At 35.5% G+C, this 23,854-nt stretch overlaps 1 protein-coding gene across 4 annotated transcripts in view; it reads left to right on the forward strand.

Moving 5' to 3' along the window:
• The window catches only part of sli (slit guidance ligand), an 833,494-nt gene that overhangs the window by 648,452 nt on the left and 161,188 nt on the right, over positions 1-23,854 (forward strand). For all 4 annotated transcript variants that reach the window (XM_081762100.1, XM_081762119.1, XM_081762110.1 and 1 more), the window contains one exon: positions 1,616-1,851. In XM_081762100.1, coding sequence (XP_081618226.1) covers positions 1,616-1,851 — 236 coding nt within the window. The remainder of the gene's footprint in view (positions 1-1,615; positions 1,852-23,854) is intronic.

Below are 23,854 nucleotides of genomic sequence, written 5' to 3' on the forward strand. Positions count from 1 at the left end.
ATTATAATGTAAATAATAACCTACTACGATTAGGTAGAACTACGACAAAATCAGTACAATAAAGTAAACAGTTATTCCTAGTATTGTTTCACATAGAAAAAACATTCGATAAGTTCTAACATAAGAGCCTTAAATACGAACATCGTAATGTTGAAATTCCTCGAACCTACATCTCATATCTCAGTAAAATATAATTGCATATGATTAGATCAATTATACTCTGTCATTTTTTTAATATTGTGGTGTTCCTTAAGGATCTATCTTGTCACCATTGTTGAACATCTTTTTAACGATAGATTTTCAATAATTACTACATGAAATCTACTCGTTTCAAATTTTATATGAAACTACCGTACTAACATGTGGTAAAACTATCGAAAATATTAATACTTAGCTACAGATGATATTGGTACGTTCGTACAACAGTGCAATCATTTGTACCTTACTAGTAATTCTACGAAAACACAAGCAACTTCTCTTCCACCAAGACGTAGAAAAAATTCCATCTCGACTCAATATTTATTTGGAAGATTTCAATATATCGTCGGCGTTGAGACAGAAGTCACTAACTCCAGAAACATACGGGTGGAGCTAGGGACTGCTTCCAATACGAGAACGATATACAAGCTGAAATATACGATGTTCTGATACATATTATGAGGCTAGATGTAACAGATGGCATTGTTACGCTAAGGATAATCACCTTGTGTATCGTTATTTTACTGGAAGAAGTACCTAAAACTCCATTCGTATTGTTTTGGAGTTAGTTATCTCTGACTGAACGCCGACGATATGCTTTAATAACACAGTGAAATATCTTGATATATTATTAAGTCTGATAATAAGAGCTCTTCTTCACTACATGCTACGTCTAATGTTATTACTACGTTTACATCATCTTACATTTAAGAATACAAATTTATTTCCTCGTTACGTAAGAAATTGCGTAGCATTCAGTAGGCATGTTTGAATAGATGTAATTAATAAAAATGTATACAGTATAAAAATGAAAATAATTAATAACCAATCCTATTAGCATTGCTGCAACTTCAGTCATGTGTGGTAGATCTTAAATTGTAATCTTGCGTAATGTTTAAAACTTATTTAGTTCAAAATAAATCAACATTTGTATATGTATCAATTAGTTTTCATTAGGCAAGAATTTAAATAAGACACTTTTCTATCCTTTCAACCCAGAAGCTGAGGAACACTGCTCTGCTCTGAATGTTAGTACTGAACTATTTGTTTTAAGATAATATTAAATGGTCCAAATTTACGGAAACCTTAAAAACTTCTATCTGCAACAATTAGAAACTATACTCAAGTTATTAGCACGGGTAAAAGTGGATCTGAAAAGGCAGGGAGACGCATGGTGTCATGCCGTCCCTTCTGCCCATCTTTGCCCATTTTAATCTTTTAGGAAGTGGAAGGACGCCATAGATATTTTTTGGAACTGGGTTAACGGTGTCCACCCGCGTTCCCCGTCACTTTTACCCCTGAACTCCATTGTTTCTCTCGAAAATTTGTTTTATAATGCAATTACTGTAAGCAACCATCAAACAAAGTATTTTAGTTATTAAATAATTATTCTATTTTCCATTTTTCTTCTTTGCAGAACGCTAAACAACAATAACTTAACGTCACTAGGGAAGGACTTGTTCGACAACATGTACAAATTAAGAACTCTGCGATTGGCTGACAATAAGTTTATATGTGATTGTCATTTATCTTGGCTCGCCAGATGGTTGCGACGAAATCCACGATTGGCATTATATACACGATGTTTCTCACCCAATCAACTCAAGGGACACAATTTAGCTGATTTACATGAGCAAGAATTCAAATGTTCAGGTAAGGAAAAAATACTTAGCGAATTTTAGAAAATAAAAAATGCTTTGCAAACTTGTAAAGAAAAATAACTAATGACTCTGGTTACTATCAAAGGGACGTATTTTCTTTTGTAATAACAATGCTTCAAATTACTTCATAATTATGTTTCCAGTATAGCCTATGTAGCTATGCGCGTTGTAAGAAAATTGAATATTTGATTCATTCGACCGAAGATACACTATCAATGATTCGTTTAAACTGTCTAAGAACACTAGTTCACGATAATGATATGATTAACAAGGTCACTGAGGAACAAAATTAAACTTTTAAGAATATGGAATTATATTACATATACTTACAGTGCATTATCCAATACTTTGAAATATAATTATTGTCTCGTTCAATGTGGCTAAATTTTCGTGTTATCACGCCTTGCCTTCTATTGTCAAATTACCTATTTGTGTTGCAAACCTATGAATCGTTTGTTTATCTGAAACAAACTTATTTTTTAAATATCCTACTATATTTAGCTTCAGAGATGTTTAGCTTTTGAACATCCAGCAGTAGTCAGTTATCATATTATTTTCATATGGACTTGTAGGGTTTTTCCGTAATTGATTTAGGTAGGAAGTCGTTCAATTTATTCATCCCTTAGATGACAAATTTACTAAGAAAGAAATCAAGATGGAAATTTTAAATTGAATCTTAAGAGATACGTGACATTTCACTATTTTTGGAGTTCTCAAAGAAGTATTTCATATACGTCAATGCTATGGTCACTGAGGACTTTTTTTTTTAAAAAAATAAATCTTCTAAAGAATTACGCATACAGCCTCCTTTTTTCATTCAAGTTTCCTTCCAATTTAGAATTATTAGTAAGTGTTCGTGGATCAACAAATGTGTTATTCCTGTTCGTAGGGTTGTTAATTGAAGGAATGTTTGGTTGAGAAACAGGAAACTGTATCTACCAAATCAGGTTTCTATGAAATCCTTCAGAGAAATGTAGGAGGGAAAGCAAATTTTCTCAGAAGGAACAAGGAGTTTGTTTACTATATTGTTTTCTGCAATTAATTGCTTCTTTAATTGCTGCTTGATCAAACTACTGAATTCTTTCCCAAGAGAATGTGCAGAAGGAAGATATATTCTTTTGTTGGAGACTATAAAATCAGATTCTATAATAAACTAATCTAATATACTGGTCAGGATAATATTGATCTTCAATATAATTTCTTCATGTAGGATGCATGATCAACCTATACATATTTTTTTCCTTAGGAAAATTTGCAAGAAGTTGCTATTCTTGGATTTTTTTTATGCTAAAGGATTCAACATTTAGAGCAACGTATTAGAGTAAATTCGCAACCATTTCTTATTGGTGAGAACAAATAACCCTTTCAATACTCCAAGAGTAACAAATTGAGTTTTCTTCAATTTGGTGATTTTAGATAGGGGCTTCTGTTGTTCACGTTACCAACTACAAGAAAGAGAACTTGTTTAGCTTTTAACATAAGAAAAGAAATAATACTGGTATTACGGAAGTCTTCGACACAAGAAATGAACGAAACAAGCTTTGCTGGATCCAGATTTCATACATGGTACTATAAAGAATATACTGTAATATCTTGGTTTATTCAGTTTAAACATAGAGCTCCTTCGTGGCTAAGCGGTTAGCGTACGCGCCTTTGGCGCGGTAGACCCGGGTACGATTCCCGGTATGAACTCATGTGGTTCGGATTCCACGTTAATCAGTAGGTCCACGTCTCATATAGCCTCGCTGCTGAACGGGACGTAAAACTCAAAATCAATCAATCAGATTAAACATATCAGTAAAGTAATTGTTGTTTTAATACATTTATATATTCATTTGAATAATTTATAATGTCATACTATTCAGATTAACGCATAATCTATCTATCTCCTTATTCCTATCTATATGTATAGTATATTTAGCGTACAGTCTGCCTTTATTTTGTTACACAGTGTATCTACTAAATTTTAAAACTGACTGTTGAGGGCACAAAGAGTTATGGTTTATTGCACATGTACTCATCTAAAAAAGAAAAGAAAGAGTTAGAAAAAGAGGTGTAAATGGCGATGATCTATTCGAAAGAAAGTTTGTTATTAAGGAGAAATGTATTATGGCTTGTGAAGTAAACTAATAGCTAAAAACGGAAGCCTGTTGATTTAGGTTAGTTACCAAGTAGGTAAGGGAATGTTTTAATTGGCGAACCATCAGCATTATTCAGTCTCCCTTTAAATTGTTTTATCAATGTACCCTCTAATATTGAATCAGTATAACCAATTGCTGAAACTGCTGCTCCTGTATCTATAAGAAATTTTACCATTCGCTCATTGCACTTTAATGAAATATACATAGGATCTCTAGATTTCATCATGACCTGGCCGACTGCCCGACATGAATAATGAATTACGTAGTTACCTTAAGAGTTGTGAAGTTTGCTTGGCAATGGCTAACTGCTCGCCCAAAACTAACTATAGTTTTTGGCCTAATTCGGAAAAACCTTTTGATAGAATCCATGTAGACCACTGTCAAATATTCGGCTTCATCTTCCTTATTATGATAGATACCTTCACTCACTGGATTAAGGTTTGGAAAGTAAATTCCACGAACACTTCTACCACTTTAAATTGTCTGGAAGAGTTGTTCGGTTTGGTGGGGTTTCCTAATACTTTGGTATCGGACAATGGCTCACCGTTTAGGAGTAATGAATTTCAAGAATATTGTAAGAAGAGAAGCATTAAGTTAGTTTTTACTCCGCCATACTCTCCAGAAAGTAACGGCAGTGCAGACTTTTAAAAACCTATCAAAGAAAAGATATTTAGAAAATGGTTGTAGAGTCTTCAGCCAAAATGTGGTCAACTGGTTAGCTGAGATTAATTATGCTCTTCTACATACTCCTACTAAAGTCATCAATTGTTCGCCTGCTTCCCTTTTGTATTCTTTTAAGCCTCGTACTTGGTACAATGTTTCTCCAGCAGTAATTGTCAATAATGCTAAAGAGCAAGACTGTATAGAGCGCAGAGGACTAGGCTTGAAAAAAGGAACACCTATATGGGTGAGAAATTACAGGGCTGTCTTACCAAAATTTTTTAAGGCTCATTTTGTACGTTACAGGGGAAATAATGTTTTGGAGGTTCAAGTAGATGGTTCTATCAGAAGGGTTCACAGACATCAGATAAGGATTGCAGATGGGAAATCAAGTGCAGAAAATGAAGTAATAAAAGACTCAGGCAATAAGTGCGGGATGGAATCAGTATGTAACGAGTACAAGAATAAAGTTCGTAGAGGAGTAGATCGAAGGTTGGAGACAAAATATCAGAATGAAGCAGAGAGAAAAGAGCCTATGTTTGTTCATGAAAGTCAAAAAAACAATGAAGATACAGGGCAACAAAGAGAGGCAATTGGTCAAAATATGGTAGAAAATCACAAAGAATAAGAAGACCGCCTGATAGATGGGGATATGGACAATAGTCGTCTTTTTGAAGGGGAGGAGGATGTTGAGGGCACAAAGAGTTATGGTTTATTGCACATGCACTCATCTAAAAAAGAAAAGAAAGAGTTAGAAAAAGAGATGTAAATGGCGATGATCTATTCGAAAGAAAGTTTGTCATTAAGGAGAAATGTATTATGGCTTGTGAAGTAAACTAATAGCTAAAAACGGAAGCCTGTTGATTTAGGTTAGTTACCAAGTAGGTAAGGGAATGTTTTAATTGGCGAACCATCAGCATTATTCAGTCTCCCTTTAAATGGTTCTATCAATGTTCCCTCTAATATTGAATCAGTATAACCAATTGCTGAAACTGCTGATACGTTTACTAGTTAAAACTTCCCTTACCTACTTGGTAACTAACTTAAATCAACAGGCTTCCGTTTTTAGCTATTAGTTTACTTCACAAGCCATAATACATTTCTCCTTAATAACAAACTTTCTTTCGAATAGATCATCGCCATTTACATTTCTTTTTCTATCTCTTTCTTTTATTTTTTAGATGAGTGCATGTGCAATAAACCATAACTCTTTCTGCCCTCAACACTGACATTATCAGAAAATAATGCAGAACAGAATTACCTTAATTGGCTTGCAATATATGACCCTCCTTGATATATATACAGTCTATTACACGGCTGTATAGTTTTTGGATTCCCTTGTGGAAGTCCTTTTGTCCGACAGTGTTGAGTTCCTTCATTACAGCCATTTTGATTTCCAAAATTCAGTCAAATATGTTTCTTTCAACGTAGAAGAGTGATTCATCACCAGTTGTGATTTTCCTAAACCATTCTGGGTCGTTTTCTGCCAGTTGGACCCACTCCTGACACGCCGACACCGATCTTCTTTTTGCTCTGCTGTCAGACTGTAGGGCAGAAGTCTAGAACAAACCTTTCTCTTCTGGAGATCTGTTCTACTATCTATTCCGAACAGTATCCTTACCAATGTTCAAGTCCTACGCAATCATCCTGAGGGATTGATAACGATTTTCACTCAGCTTTTCCCGCACTTTTTCAACATTTTTTTCAGTTTGAACGGTTACCGGACGGCCAAGTCTAAGATTGTGCTTGACTGCCCCCGACCCTTCACGAAAATGACGATGCTACACAAAAATGTTCGCTCGAGAAAGAGGATTACTGTTGTAAGCTGTTTGAAACATGTCTACGGTCTACATAACATTTTGCCAAGTTTCACACAAAACATGATGGTTACTCTCTGCTCCACTTTACTATCGACGACGAACAAAGAAAACATAGTTCACTGAAATTACTGCAACTAACAAAATTCGGAACATAACTTCGTGAATTCTTCACACAATGCACAACACGCTCATTACTAAAAGCTACACACAATAAATGCTTGGTGGCTAAAGCGGTTACCTTACAATGATGCAAGTCTTGAAATCTAGGAGACACACCGTGTATATTGCTATATTGCTCCTTAAAAGAAACAAGAAAATTTTGCTCTTTTAGTGAGTGGTTTCAATTGAGGGTTACCTTTAATTTATTTTCCTCTATGTGATTTATGTTCAATAGGTCCTTTATTTTTGGGAAGTCCTTCTCTTCTCCTTTCCTATTTATTTTCATTTCGCTTTCATCTCTTCGTAATTCTATTACCTACTTCCATTTCTATTTGTTTTGTTTCTAGCAACAAGGAACAAAGGTGAAGGCAATATTACTCCTTCGTCGAGGCCTTCACCTAAGAGAAAAGAAAAAGCTTAATCCACCCCACAATCGACTAAGGTTCATCTTTGTCCAGCGCCTAGATCATCAATTCTGTTGTGAACGGATCTTCGTCCCTTCCCTCTTTTTTTTTTTTTTTATTATATACTCTCGTTTTTGTCTTGTGTCCTCTTCTGTTTGTTTCTTGCCCACAAGCGACTGTTTCAATCAGTGTGCTAACTTGTGAACTAACATGGAAGATGCAAGGGTATCTAACTTACAAAGTTTTCGGTTTTCTATAACACTGACGAAATTGCTAGTTTTTAAAAGTTAATATTTTATAATGCTAACAGTAATATAAACCGTAATTCAGGGCGCATGGTGGTTCAATGGTATAGCACACACTTCTGATGCTAGAAATCCCTGTCTCAATCCCCACTCATGTCTGTGGTGGACAATATCATGTTCGTGGGTTTTCTTGGGGTTCTCTATTTCCTTTCCACATTTTCATTCCATTAGTTATTTCACTATAATTCATTTTAATTAACTATCTGCCTCCTCTAGGCTAAAGAGAATAATCGTGGAACGTGAAAATTAGAAATTTCCTTAGAGCGTTCACCTCTGATGCGTGGAGTCTTTGGTTCGAACACAGCTCGCGCCAAGTGAATTTTGTGGTGGCCAAAAACACCGTGTGCATGAGTTTTTTGGGTTCTCCCGTTTCCTCCCACTTTCTTCATTCCACCATTTTCCTTCATTTGTCATCACTACCGTCTCCTTTAGCCTAACCGCCATAACCGTGAAACGTAAAACTTAAATATTTCATTTCACTTTCATTTTCATTTTAACTGAGTGAACATAAAACGAGGTAGATAAAGTGTTTAGAAGCCAGAAACATGGAGAATCTTGTCAGGAACAATTTAAAACTTCTATAAATTCGAAATAAATACTTGTTAAAATAAAACAATAGAAAACATATCTATAGTATCAATTCGTGATGGTGATCTTGAATAAGTATTTAGGGAACTTATTTTTTTTTCTAAGAAGGGAAGTATAAAACATCCTAGTGCATTGTGAATATCGTTTTAATAACGTATCTTATCATTGGATGATACCCTGCAGAATGTTCATAAAGTTTATGAGAGAAAGTAATTACAAAGAAAAAGTAAGATGTTGAACGTGCCATAAAGTCTGCAACCATGTTTTACAACTATGCCATACTGGTTATCTAACGTTCTAGAAGATTCACATATTACATCATTCTATTCAATGGACACTTTGCTGATTAATTATCTCAACTTGAAGGTGGTTGATTATCGAAGTTAAATGACAAAAACTCAGCTCGACTCAAGTGCTGTTCAGAACTTTGTCTCTGTTCATTTTTTTTTTTTTTTTAACCGTGAAAGGCGACACACAATGTCAATTTCATTTTCATAGATAAAAACAGGAATTTATTCTACGAATACAAATTTCTTAGTTTGGCGTTTAATTATTGTAAAAATGTGTTGTGGGAACAACATCTGCCTATACGGATATCTCCTAAACGAATCGTTTCTTGATCTTTGTATACCAGAATATTTTCGCTCCATTTGATATCAATAGCAGTAAATTCAATTCACATTTTACGTCAAACTGCTTGATCTCACATTTGAGTTGAGTTGATTTTGAGCTTAACGTTCCTTTTATAGCAGCGAGGCTACATGAGACGTGGATCTACTGATTACGTGGAATTCTAACCACATGAGCTCCCACCGGGAATCGAACCCAGGTCTCCGACACAAAAGGAGCGTATATTAGCCACTTAGCCACGAAGGGGTTCTTCTCACATTTCATATTTACTTTGTTGCTGGAAAAGAAACGTTGAATTTTAGTCAAACACATCCGTAAATGAATGCTTAGCGTTTGTACTTTGCTATCTATTAGGAAGGCCCCGTGTTCGAATGCCGAGATCGGCCTTTCTGGCTATTTTTTTTCAAGATATCTTGTTTTGCCAGGCGAGTGTTGGGATACATTTAATATATAGAACCTAGTCGACGTCCTTCCGAATATTCCTTTCCATCATTGTCAATGTTAATGTTTCCAGTGTAAAATCGCCTTTGACCGTGACTGGAACGTTTATTAATAAATTAACAATATATTTTTAAAATGTTCGTTTAATGCATTTAACTTTTTTATCTTAGAAATACTGTTAGATTTTTTTTTAAAAAAATATTAGAATTCTTTAGAAAATGTCCAAAGATGAAATATACAGGGTGTATCAAAAGTCCCGGGGCCATATGTAAAAAATCTTTCAGTTTTACGTCCCACACTTATGCCAGATAGGTCAAAGAAGAAAGGGATAATGAGAAATGAATGAAATGGTGGAATGAAGAAAGTTTGAGAACCCCGGGAAAACCCACGCACAAGGTGTTTGTCCATCACAAACTTCACTTGGTGCGAGCTGGAATCGAAACAAGGACCCCATGCACCAGAAGTGGACGCTCTATCACTTTTAAAAAAAAACTTCCGGTCTTATTTTTTCTATTTCCACCACTTTTCAGGACTACTAGAAATGACAGCGACACGAATACAGAAACATCGAGGACAGTTAAAATTCCACCCTTGCTACTACAAAGGAAGTCGGACCCCCAATGGGCTAAATCTCACGATTATCAGCCTAACACCTCAACCCGCTCGGTTACACTCACCGGCTACCACTGAGCCACCGTTGCCCCTGGGCCTTATCCATTATTAGTAAAAATACGAAAAAATGGAAAAAGGGTAACGTTGCTGGAAATAGGTAGTTTTCAATGTAAAACGGTGGAATTTTTCCAATCACCCCAGCCGTTTTAGTTCAAATTGGTTAGACGCCCTATGTTAAATTAAAAAAAAAAAAAAAAAGTAGTTTTCAGCGGGTTGTTGGAACGGAATAAAAGGGCACGCAAAAACTTGAAAGTGAACATGTACATTGTTGTATGAGAGAACCTAGAAATGACTCAAATCCAGTTTCCCAACAGTGCTGTATTATTGGTATGGTAAAAACCCATGAGAACCGTCTGCTAAGTTGGCAACGTTCCTTTTAAATTTAACATAGGGCGCCTTACCAATGTGAAGCACAAATGGCTGGTGCGATTGCAAAAATTCCACCATTTTAGATTGAAAACGCTAATTTCCAACCACTTTCCTCTGTTTCTATTTTTTTCCCTAACGTTACTAATAACATAATTGGTCTATGGCTCCGGATTTTTGATACACCCGGTATGTCATTCGATATATCTTATTGAGCTGAACAAAATGGTGTGATAAGTGTAAAATTTCACGCGTACGTTTGGAGAAAATCGAGAAAAACAAAGTTTTACTTCTCTAAAATGTATGGCACAAAGTGCCGATAATAATTTATAGTTTCAATTCTGGCGAAATAGATTTTATATTTTATTTATTTACTACACTTTTAATTAGCAGATTGTGTCTATTGTTGTTTATCGTCTCCTAACTGTGACACAAATTCTCCTAACAGTGACGTACATACATGGAATTTTGACGCCCTGAATTTGCCATTTTCATCACTGTCCAGGGTCGCACCCATACGGTCCGGACTCCCCTCCTCCCGCAAAACTTCCTAATTCAACATACATTTGTATACTTTCTCAATAAAACTATACGTGTTTAACAGGGAAATGATTGATGTAACATGAAGATTTGATCTTACACTTCATCCGTACTCTTTCTCTTCTTATAAAAACAATGTAATTGTATCATTTTTTCTGAAAATAAAGGTGGAAGTATTTTACAATCACTTATCGTGTTTTCGGGTGCAGAATAATGCCCGTTCAATACTACATAAATGTAGTGGGTTGTAGGTTTAGATCCCCCCCCCGCCCCAAACCTTGGTTCCCTTCCAACAAAAATTTCTGGGTGCGCGTCACTATCGTTGTAAGTATTTTTGCCATTCGTGAATTTCTTTCCACAAATTAAGAATCTCTTATACATTGTAGTGCTGTGTTATATTGTCCTCTAGTGAAATCTTTTCTCCTTTTTCCATCTTTTGCCTTCTATTACACCATCTATCAGTCCATCAGATTTGACTTTTGACTTTATTGACTTTTCAAGTAAAGCCCTAACCAATTTCTTTTCCTTATATTTTAACTACCTTGAATTTTGTTCTTCTCTCATCGACTTTTCGTGGATATTTTCCGTTTACTCAACTAATTTTCTCTCTTCCTTTCCATACTCACATTTGAAGTGCTTTCAGTCGGTTTTCACTCGTAATAGACACATTTCTGCTCCGTGCAGTACAATACTTCTATTGGGGTATAGTTGTTGTGTAAGGTGGAAAGTTTTGTAAACGTTAGGCATATGCTCGATTGTTTAGAGTTGTCGTGTATTCTGTGCGAATCGCTTGTATGGGAAGATAATCTACACAAACAGGGCCGTAACTTGTGAGGTCAGGGGGCAACTGCCCCCCAAAAGAGCTCCCTGCCGTTCGAGGGGAGCCTATTTTAAGACAAAATTTTCTTACTCCATATACGATACGAACATGAAATTATAAATAAAGCATCAAACAGGTTCCCTACATTATATAAACAAAACAGCACACAAAAGGTAAATAAAACAAAAATGAATCGTGGGCCCATTTCAGTAAAAAATGTCTACTATAGGGGCCCTAGAGATAATATTTATTAGTATGACTTTGAAATTTGTCAATATTGTCCTCTTAATTAATTTGTCATGTATGGAACGGGCCCAGGGGCGTAACTAACGCCCCCGCAGACCTTGCCGTACAGGAGGGCCCACAGGCTCCGGGAGGCCATAAAGAGTAAGAGAAAGATTTAAAGAGGGGGGCCAAGACTTAGAAAAACAACTTTTCTATGGGGGCTCAAATACGCGTATTAATGCTTGTCCCCCCCAGAAAAATCTAAGTTACGGCGCTGTATACAAATAATGTTGGGAAGAGTTTTAAGGTAGTTAGTGATTGAGGAAGTTTAAATTAATTATTCACAAATAAGATCGTATGACCAAGACGTATGATCTCTCAAGGTGGGTTGCGATTAATCCCAAGGGTGAGATAAATGAAAAAAAAATGAAATCTTTCAGTTTAACGTCCCATGATTATGCCCTTTCAATTAAGAGAGACGTTTATGAAACCAAGTGACTGATGATTGAAGAATTGCTGGAATGAAAAAGTAGGAGGAAACGGGAGTACCAGGAGTTAACCCGCCGACACGATGTTGTCCACCCTAAACTTACTTGGCAGAATATTGAACCAGGGGCCTCATGCACCAGAGGTAAGTGCTTTACCACTGAGCTACCGTACCCCCCCCCCCGTATGAGAGAAATGAAAAATCAGATTTAATGTATAGTTACTTTAAGGCATGCCTTTAGTGCTCGTTGTCCTGGGTTCTATTTCGAGTAGAAGAATATTAAAATTCGAATGCATTGAAATAATTCGGATTCCACTTTAAACTGTAGTTTCACGTATCATAACCTCGATGCAGGAAAGCGTTGCTAAACTTCAGCAAACGAATATTTAAAAACATCATTCATCCATCAGCAAGGACATTTTAAGATATTAACTTTCCACGAACACTTTTAGTAAGTACTAGCAGAATATCCGTTCTTCGCACGGGGAGAATAAATGTCATTTTGAACATAAAGGGGTGAATTTGGATTTAAACGGCATGGAAGGGGTCACTGTTCGTCTCAGCGAGCTCGAAAACTATGGATTCGACATTGATATCGGCCATTTTCGATTATTTATAAATATCTCCCCCTCCCCTAACTTGTACCGTCAAAGTGAAATGATCAAAACCATCCCAAGCCCGAACCGAATCTGTGTTGAAAGTTTAATCGAGATCGGTCGGCTGGTTCAAGAGTTATTAAGTCATAAACATAGCACCACGTTCCAGTGGAGAAAAAGGACGATATCCAGAAAAAAGTTTTTTTTTTCTTTTATTCAAAAAACTTCCAAAAGAGAGGCATCAAAAACATTAGCGAAAAGTAGAAAGGAGTAATTTCATATAAAGCAAAAACAATTAAGTGTCTATAACACGGAAGAAAATTCTTCCCCAAACTTTTAACAGCCACTGTACAGAAATCTAACAGTCTTTGAGTGACGTCACAATCGAAAGAAACGGATGAAATAGGATCTTCGATGGAAATAAATCTAAGCGTCCTCATTATAAAGACATAAGGAAAGCAGTGACCAAGTTTAGAAATATCAAAAATAATATTTGGCCAAAGTGGGGTAGGATACAGGGCTATGACGTAGTTGGGTCAAAGTTACGGTTTGTGATGTGAAAGAGAATTGAGATGGTACATAACGACTTGTCTCAGTCGAGTTGGTGTTCAGTAATCAGTACGATTCAGACTTACGCTTGTGCTGGATCTCTTCGCACAATCTTTTATGGTTCATAACCCTAAGGCCCATCCGTGGCCTATAGGGCAGTAAATTATAGCTCCAAAATTTGTCTCATTTAGCTGTATTAAACTTACGGCCAAAGTGTACTAGGGTCTAAGTAACTTTGAGTATTCGCGACTTTTACTCGTCGTTATATTTTGATTTAAGGTGTTAACTGATTAATCAAGGTAATTCAAGATAGAGTTAAATAGGTCTCATTGTGACGTTGGCCCAGTGTATTCTAGAGTAGATAGGGAGCTTAATATTGCTTTCTTTCGTAATTCGTCTTTATGGAGAATAACTCTTTGAATTTACTATTAATTGCTCTATGTAATATTATATTTCATGTTAATGCTGTTAATTAAGGATATAATGTTTTCGTGTTTTGGACAGCACGATCCTCGAACCCAGGATCTTTGGTAGTATATACTACCGCTGTAATATCTTTTGTAATTAACCCGAAAATGATTAAAAATTTACTACAATAAATAGGTATTGAAAATTCCAATTGATTTGTTTTTATTTGAATTGCTAATCAATATATATAATAAAAGTAAGTGTGGTTTGTCCGTGCGTGCCACAAAGACTCCGAAACCAAAATCAGGAGCCCCATGGGAGTTATATGGTATTGTAGCCCTGTATCTCCCATCCATGAAGAAGGTTTCGGTTTGGACCAGCAAGGGTCCTAGAGGGAGAAAACGCCCTAGCAATGGTGTTACTGTGCTAAAAAATCGGGTTAATTTTAACGATAATACGTAAATTTCTTTATTTTCAATTTCAATGTTGCTTTTCTTTCTACACAAATCGTTATTGATCGAATATTCCAGAATGTTCTAGAATTATCAACAATCTTGTAGGTAATAATGAATACCTGTAGTAATAATGAATAATGAATAATTTTAGTTCATATGTTGGGTTAAGTAAATCGTGACAATTTCAACGAATCCTAGTATTTCTATTTCTAGATTATTAATTAAGGTTATATAAAATAACTACAGACTTCTATTATGTAGAATGGCTCCCTTAGAAGCCCCGCAGGGGCTGGTTAGATTCTGATCTCTTGCTAAAATTTTTCTATACATTTTACATGACCAACTACAAACAGCTGGCTAGGGTAGCGCGCGAATACTGAAACTCTTGGGACCGGCGTAAATGCTCCCCGTCAGTAAGTTGTAAAATAGTTCGTAAAAGTTTCACCGCATTTGTACTGTTTACTTCAGATATTACATGTAGCTCAAAAGTACAGAGTGAATTTAATTTAGGTTAAACTAACTTTCCAACTAAATGTGCAAGTAGAAAAGAAAAATCGAAACTTCAAATGACAAATCAACATCAGGTAAAGAAGCTATACGCAGAATAATGGTATTGAGAGCGTGCGTTTACATTTTCCAGCTATAAATCCCATCCATTTGCAAAATCTGTTGTTCTGTTCCAACCTCTCTGTATTATATGTAAGTACAATATCTAATTTTCGTGTGTTTCGCTTAGAGAATAACTTGGATCAACATTTTAGGTTTATTGAGATAGCATAAACTTTGTTGGAAGTTTGGAAATTACATTTCGTTAAGCACCGCAAACTCTATTAATTTCGTGGTTGAGCTAAGAGGAGGAGGTAATAATCGATGATGGTGTGTGTGGTTCGGGCACAGGGAACCGCATGTAATAAGCTGCTGGATTTAACTGCCGTTTCTGTGTGATATTTTAATTTCTCTTTCACCAGTCATTGTATTACATTTTACAACTGATTTATTCCGTACAGATTAAGAATACTGGGTCAAGTTTATACAAGAGTGAAATTGACATTTTTTTTTTTTTTTTTTGCATAGAAACAGTATTATCATGCCTTTTACATTATTCTTTTGTAGGCGCTTGCCATATAATGGGAGTAAATTTGAAGGGCGCCATCAAAAATAACAGTTAAAATGTTACAATTCCTTCACAAATTATCCACTAATGCCATATACAGTAAACTATTATATTCTTGGCGCCTGCCTACCTTTCTGTACATATTTTTATTATTCTGCAAACTTGCATGCCATAAATAATAAGCCTGCTAACTTGTGTTGCATTTCTTGTGAGAAAACGGTTTAGTTGAAACAACCAGAAGTGTGATTGAATGCAACAATATGGCTCCGATAATTCTTATATCTGGGAGGACAATATTATATGGTTAAAAATATAGCTGGACCAACAAAATGCATTGCTGTAGCACCAGTGTTATGAAGGTAAAACTATGCCAATTATGGTACTTGTAATTATAAAATCTTGTGATGGTCTTGGTATTTCTAATTATATGGTAGTTTTATAATTACAAGTACCATAATTGATAATGTTACCATCATAAAAATGACTGTGACTGCAATAAATTTTGTTCATCCAGCTATATTTTTAACCATATAATATTGTCCCCCAGCTATAAGTATTGCTGGAGCCATATTGTTGCACTCAATCGTACTTTTAGTACTTACAATTATAGTGTTTTTAGAGTGCACAAATTTGTACTAGGTGGTCACTATAAGCGAGCATTGAATCTGTTCCAGTTCAGAACAGCTTGAAGCTAGAGGGCCTATGTGTATGTATTTTTACATGTATATTTTTAATATATGTATGTTTCTATTGGCCTTCGTTATTTACCGAAATGCTGCTCTGGGACTCGCTTTCGAAGGCTATTTTATAATTACACATCAAAGCGAGGGAGGCTAGTTAAGATGGCCTACAAGGAAGGGAATTCAGGTTGTCACTGATGTCTTATCACGAAAATTCTGTCTATCCTCCTCTGATTGGTTATCCTAGAACTGGCAATTTCCAAATTTGAAACCTATTTATTTTATCTTTCCCTGCTAGAACTAAGTAAACTAAGTTAAACTAGGCTCCTGGCTCAACAGCCCTTCGGCAACCAGGGCTTACCAGCCGGCTTGGGGCAAACATCTGTTCGGTATGATGTGTGGTCAGCACATCAGTTCCCTCGCCGTTAATCCTAACTTTCTAGCTCACTACTTCTTTGTTTCAAGTAGCTCCACACTTGTGCTCACAACGCTACAGTGTCAACACCATCTGATTAATTCGAGTGGTCACCATCTTTCCTCTGACATGGAACTACTGATCTCACGAAATCTGTATTTCAGTGTGGTTATGGCGCTGTCTGCTAGAGCCAACTATAATGTTAAATTATGTGAACTTTTTAAAGAAATGGGTTGGCAATTGTGACGGCATTTTACGTTGAAACCCTTTAGATAAAAAGAGTCGTCGTTCAAGAAGAAAAGTGCTGCCACGAACCGAAACTTCCTCTTCCATTTAGGAGACTACGTCAAAAACAGTTTTAAAGAGAAAATTAAGAAGATTTTTTTTCTTTGACAAATGGAAGGTGTGAGATAGGTGTGATACTTTGGAAAGATATGAACGAAAGGAAAATGTCTCGGCTCTTGAGCAGTGTTTTCAAATACTTCTACGGTGTCTTCTTTTCCTAGTTTAAAGAATAGATTCAAAGACTAATTTAAAAATTACTTGCAGTAGGTGGACCTCTCTCAAATTGTGGAATTTTGTTTGTTTTGATAATTTTCTTCTAAAAGTCGTTGCAATTTAGTAATATCCTTCTAAAAAAAAAAAAAAAAAAGAAAAGAAAAAGAAATATTTCTAAATTTTAAAATAATGTTGTGGCCAAGAATATCATGTTTCAACGTTTAAATAACAATATACTGTTTTTTTTTCTTATTTTAAATCGGATACCAATAAAACTACATGGGATACGAATAAATATCCCATACCACATGGGATACAAATATTCCAATAAAACTTCTAGCCTGCTTAAAAGCACTGCCTAGACTGAAAACTTAACCTTCTGGAGACCGACCACGTGATTGCGCTCCTGGGTAAGAGAACCTTCCCGATTACTCTTTGCCCTTAAATCCCACGTGACACCTTGATTTTATCCCTTCCTTGCACTTTCGAAGGATTTGTATCAGTCCACAACCTCCAGTTTTGTTGGTTAACTTCCGCTTTAATGTAAAATAACGTCTCGTCGCACTAAAGAACAGCCAGAATTCTCCAAGATGGGATCGTGTGCCCACTTGCAAAATTATATCATTCTTATTGAGGCGTTACAACATTTGAATCTTGTACAGATGTCATTTCTCCTTGTGCAGAATATGACGTAAATTTGATTGGCTTGCGCCGTGTTCCGTCAACAAATGTCGTGTGCTCTTTGTTGGGGTCTTGGTTGCATATAGCTGCTGGTTGATGACTATTCATCTGTGACAGCTTCGCGGTTTCTGTGCACGCTATCAGTCTGCTTATATCGCTGTATCAATTTTGTCATTGTAATTGGCGCCCTTTGTGTACTTTGGTAGCTGGTGTTAAATGCTTCTGCTGCGTTGTGTAAATGCAACTGCCAGCCAAGAAAATTACCTCTGTCCTTTCATCTTGTATGAGCGTCTTTCTTCACTCACTTAGCTCTCTACACGGTGATATGAAACGAGGAAAGAAAAAATCCGATATAACATGACTTTTAATTCACCCTGTATAGTAAAATGCATAATATCAAGAATACTACCAAAAAAGAGTGTCATCGTCTTCAAGAAAACTGGAAAAAGAAAAAAAACGTAAAATTGAAACTGATTTTAAAATAAAGCAATGAAAAGTAAAAATAGTCACATGTCATGTGCATAATGGCTAAGCGGTTAGCGTACGCGCCTTTGGTGGGAGACCCGGGTTCGATTCCCGGCGGGAGCTCATGTGGTTGGGATTCCACGTTAATCAGTAAGTCCTGTCTCATATAACCTCGCTGCTGAAAGGGACGTTAAACTCAAAATCAAGTCAATTCAAATTCGGGCACCCTTTAGCTTGTAAACCAAAGTCTTGTTGCTGATTTTGTTATTGACAGAAAAAGGTAAATTCGACATTTATTTTGATTTTGGCAACCCTGCTGATTTTTTAAAAATATTCTTCACTAATCTATCGTCAACCTACTTGCTATCACTTCAAAGCTTTTTTCCCCTTTAGAGGAAAAAAGGGACAGAAACTTAGCTTTTCCCAATCACTTTACCTAGTTAGTGAACTTTTAATAAAACTTTCAACTTATATAAAATGACTTAATTTTTTGTTCGTTAAGCTTCCCACGAGAACATTTTTCCCTTAAGAATAGGAGGATTAGAAAGAAAGTTTCAAGTTAATTTAAAGTATAATACGCTCACATTATATAACCTAATATATTACAAGGAAAGAAGAAAAGTCTTCTTTAGACTCATACCTTCATTCTCTCGTTTTTATAAATGTTTCAAAGTTTAAAGAACAATTCTCATAAAAAAGTACTTACGAAAAACTATGAAGTAAGTGCTTTCGCTTATTTTTGACTGTTTCTTTGGCTAAGAATATGTCACAGTTGTTATATAATTTCTTTTGTGACAATATGGAACGACTCGGTAGCAGTAGTAAACAGTGTCGTATATTGGCGAAGTATAGAGAAAAACCCAAAAATCTCTGTGTTATATCTTAAGCAGGTATAGAGAAAAACCCAAAAATTTCTGTGTTATATCTTGAGCAAATATAAAGAAAACTCCAGAAACTCCTACTACTATATCTTAAGCAAGTATGGCGAAAACCCCCAAAATCTCTGCTGGGATGTAGAAACCTTATTTTATCTAACCGTGACGCCTTCTGCAAACACTTACTTTCAGGTTTCTCTCTTTCTCTCCTCGGCTGTTAGCATTGTAGTCACCCGTTATCTGGCATCCTTAAGACTTAGACACTGCTCTGTTGTACATTGTTTTCTCTGTCTTGCACTGAAGTGTATATACCAAGATGGGTAACGTTAATGCCTTCGGGTTCGATTCTCAGTGGGAGCTCATGTGATTCAGATTCTACGTTAAGATGTAGGTTCACATCTCAAATAACCTTGCCGCTAGATGGGGATGCTAAACCATAAATCAAATCGACAAATTACTTATGATCTCGTCTAAATTCTTGAAACAAACTTTTCTCATATTGTTTTCTTTTTGAACGTTTCATAACAAAGAAACGAAATTGTAAATACCGATATCATCGTCCACTGTCTTTATGTGTGTTTCTTTTTTTTTCAAATTATGTTAAGTAAATACACATTTTATTATTTATTATCACCTTTAACTTAGGAGGCCATACTTGTTTAAAGGTATAAATAAATAATCCAAATTCAAATTTTGATTGAGTAATGTTTAGAGGTCTAAAGAGGATTAAAAAGCAAAATATTAGGAAGTCTGGAATTTAAAAAAAAAAATAAAAAGTCTTCATCTTCCTCTTCTGAAGAAGACGATATTCTGTTGACACTGAGTGCTCTCTCCTACTTTCCTTCAAATTTTAGAGAATAATTTTTGAAAAGCAAAATAATGTAGAAGAACAAAAATTTAGAAAGTGAGCCCGATAATATATGCTAAATGCTATGAGATTGATTAACAGTTATTTCAGAGACTTGTATACTGGGAAAATTTGAGCTTGTGATGCACTAAACTAAGGGCCTACATTTCTGGCCTATAAGAAAAATTTGAAAATAGTTATTAGTTATTTAATACCATATTGCAGATACAATCTGCTTCACTTTCTAAATTTTTGCTGCTTTTCAGTATCTGTAAGTTACTAAAATTTTAAAAAAATGATATATTGAGAAAAATCCGTTCTGCGGAAAGCGGTATATTGTACGAATATACGGAATCCTCTTGCTTGCTACAGAAATCAGTACGGAGCATACTTTATCCGTATGCTATGTAGGCACTGCCCTTAGATGTTACATCATGACGTTACAGAATGTCTGATATCTAACAGTCTTCGTTATATTACATACATATATGAATGTTACCTTCGTCAGCTATACGTCACGTTCATTTGTATGTGAGATCCTGACAGTCTATATTGTTTCATACGAAAAATACGTACAGATGAAACACTTATACAGAAAGTATTATAAAACATGCGTTTTCAGATATACGTTTGCTGTGAGTCCAAAAATTACAGAATTTACAAATGTAACATACGATTTTACGCACGCCACATACATTTTTTTCAGTGTAGAAACAAGGAAGACCCTTAAGAGTGTTGTTTTCGAGATATACATATGTCAAACAGTAGCACAATAATACTTAAAAATTATATATTTAGAAACAACATTGTTAGAAACCCAACCCAAGCCCGAGAGGGATTATTCCAGAAATTTTCTCAGTCTTAAATTAATGAATATCAATATGATATCTTTAATACATAAAATTAGGTGACTTCTTTCCAAAATTTTCTTTCCCATGTTATTAGGATTTCAGTGTAAAATACTCTTTCAGTTACCGTAATTGCGGGCTACTTGGACCCTTAAGGGGCTACTTGGACCCATACCAAAAACTCGTTTAAAATCCCATATGCAATGCAATAATGAGTGAGTTCAGAGTTAGATCCGTTAGATGGTATCAAAATGCAGATGTACACACATTGAAACTAGTTCTGTGGTAGGTTACGATTGAGCAGCATTGGTGAGAAAGGTCGTTGACGAAAACAGTATATTTAGTGACCGCCAAACTTTTATGTGTGGACACTATTTGCAAGGAAGTGGAACCAATGCTAAGTAAACACATAAGTAGTTAGATATAGGTTAATGAAACTGACATGGTAAACTTTCTCATATACAATAAGATGTGTGCGTAATTAGATTATACAGTATATGAAGTGTGTACATATGACCTGGAAAACATGGATATTTTGTCCCACATCTTTTGTTATCTTTATCCCACCCCATCCTTTGTTATCTTTATCAATGAAAAATAAAGGTCTGTTGTCACGTGTCACACAAGTAAGGACTTTTCATTGTTTCCTTAAGGATACCGGTACAAAATGGTACATCAATATAAAAGATTGCCTGCAGGTCGAAAATATGCTGATTTTTCATAACAGCTTGAAGAATATTTACCAGCAATTCAGTCGGGGAAAATGTCGCGAAAAGAACAGAAGCTCACTTCAAGATAAGTCGTTCCACCATAGAAAGAAGATTAAAAAACAGGTCAAGGCAGAATCCGGGTCATCTGAAAGTGTTCTCTGAAGAAGAAGAATTAGCCTTCGCTAGTCATCTTGATAAAGTTTGTGATTTCGGATTCCTCGTTAATTAACTTGATTTTAGATTTATTGTGAAGTCCTATTTTGCCATGCATGGGAGAACTGTCATTGCTTTCTAAGACAATCTTCCCAGTCGAGATTGAGTGAAGTTATTTTAGAAAATGCACCTCCAGTCAACGACTAGATTCGCTGCTAATATAGATAGGGCTCGTGCAGCTGCAGAAGAAAACATAATCAGCTATTACAATCATTATATTTGATAGTACCTCTTAACATGTTCTCTTTGTGGTTTGCAGTAAATAAAAAGTGTTGTTCTTGGAACACCTACGTCCTACTTAGTCTCAGAGCAGATTTCAATGGTTTTCTGTAGGAAAATATGGGGGTGGGTTCAAGTAGCCCGAACGCGAGTCTTACTTGGACCCATTTTTTACAATAATCGCCTGTGCTTTGTTTTCAATATATGTAACTAAAACTGTCCTCGATATGTGCAATAAACCTGTAGTTCCACTTAATATGGGTTATGACAATAACTTTCGAGTTTTCGTGGATGAAAATAGGCCGAAAGAACGAATTTGTTGCAAAATTGGGTCCAAGTAGCCCGCATCTACGGTACGCTGAGAGAAAATAACCATTGAAAACAATTTTCAAAGCAGTCCTTTTATAAAATACTCAAAAAAAGATTTTTTTTTTTTTTTTGGACTGAGTAAAATGAAGAAATGGGACACAGATTATAAAAGCATTGTGACGCTTTAAGTGTTCGCTATAATCAATTACGTGTAGTTCTTTTATCATCTTATCTCATTTCTCCATTTTACTCTACCAAAAAATGACCATTTTAATAAATTGTTTTTACAAATCGTTATTATTTTTTACTTTCTAAAATTAGATGTTCTCACATTCAACCAATTCTGGAAGTCGATCATAGCTTTACAATCTGAAGCATAATTCACGAGCATCTCCTGGATGTTATAGGGGAGACTAGGGAGGTATGAGACAAAATTCGCATAAGATTTTTTTCCTTTGTAACCGTGAACGATACTTACATGAATTTTTGCCTTGTGTTAGTTTGAAGTTTCAGCTATATAAGTAAATTTTATTGAGTTCCATTTTGCGTTACGAAGAAAATTATTCACATTTTTCTGACACTGTCCGAAATGTCTCAAAACTCCCTAAGTTAGGGAGGTCTGAGACATGCGCAAGGGAGGATTGAGACAGTAAGCAAATTTGCATATATTGACAAAATTATGTGGATTTATTACCAAGCAGACTTATTTTAAAAACATATTTTAGATTTAGAATATAATTAAGATAATTCTTTTGTACTAAGACTAGAACGTGCTTTCGAGACCAAATATAACCTAGACCTTTATACATGCAAAATTAACTATGTGACCATCTTCAGTTAGAGAATGTAGATGTGAGAGAGAGAAAAAGCAAAATTAAAATGTTTGTATGATAATATACTCTATAATATGTATAATTAAAAATTCTAGAAAAACAATGATAAAAAAGAAATCCTGTAGCCCATATGTGAAACATAAATGAGGTTCCGATTTCCAGTCAGGTCCTTGCTTTGTTTAAGAAATCATCGAAAACTGGCAAAAGCTATAGGATCGATATGAATTCCACAAATGATACAATTTGTGTGCGTTCACGTGGTTCACAAAAACAAACGCAAATATTCTCAATTCTACAAAAGAAACCGAACCTTACTTGCTATACAAGGGCCTACTTATAAACGGGCGTCTTTAATGTTAATTATTATCGCAAATTAAAGTTTGCGAAAGAAATTGAGAAAATTGCATATTTCTTCATTCTCTTAGTTCCTCCAGAACACAAGGGAGATGGCAGCTTATACAAAATGTCATACAAGGGCAAATTTGCCAAATCTGGCACATTGAATTTGCTCCTCCCCTTATGGCGTAAGAAACTTATTTCACATTCTTGATAACCATGGAAAACCATGTCCAACATAATGAACGCACGTGTTCTTAGTTGTAAAATTTACGACAAGGAAGTCACCAACTTCAATATCATCCATACAGTTCACTTCCATTCCGTAGTTCTGTTCACCACTATCCTCAGATTCTATTTCATCACTTGAATCACTTCAATTTCCTCACTGACACATCCAATGGCTGAAGTCTGTGACTTGTGTGTGGAGGAATCGTTAGCAATATTATATAATTATCCTTGACTTTCTGGATGAAAGCTATAGATATATGATTCTTGTGGTTATCTAATGGTAGCAGAACTTTTCTTTCCTGAGAACAGCCTGAATGTTTAACGAAATGATCAAAAAATATGTAAAAATTTCCTTTGTCATCCAACCAGATACGTGAGCGGCGCCTGAACTTCCAGCTGGAGAACCAGATAACATATGCTGTTTAAAGTGAAAACAAAAAACGGAGGAATGGTAT

This window comes from Thermobia domestica, chromosome 1 (genome assembly GCF_964235325.1).
Source record: "Thermobia domestica chromosome 1, izTheDome1.hap1.1, whole genome shotgun sequence".
Classification (NCBI taxonomy): domain Eukaryota; kingdom Metazoa; phylum Arthropoda; class Insecta; order Zygentoma; family Lepismatidae; genus Thermobia; species Thermobia domestica.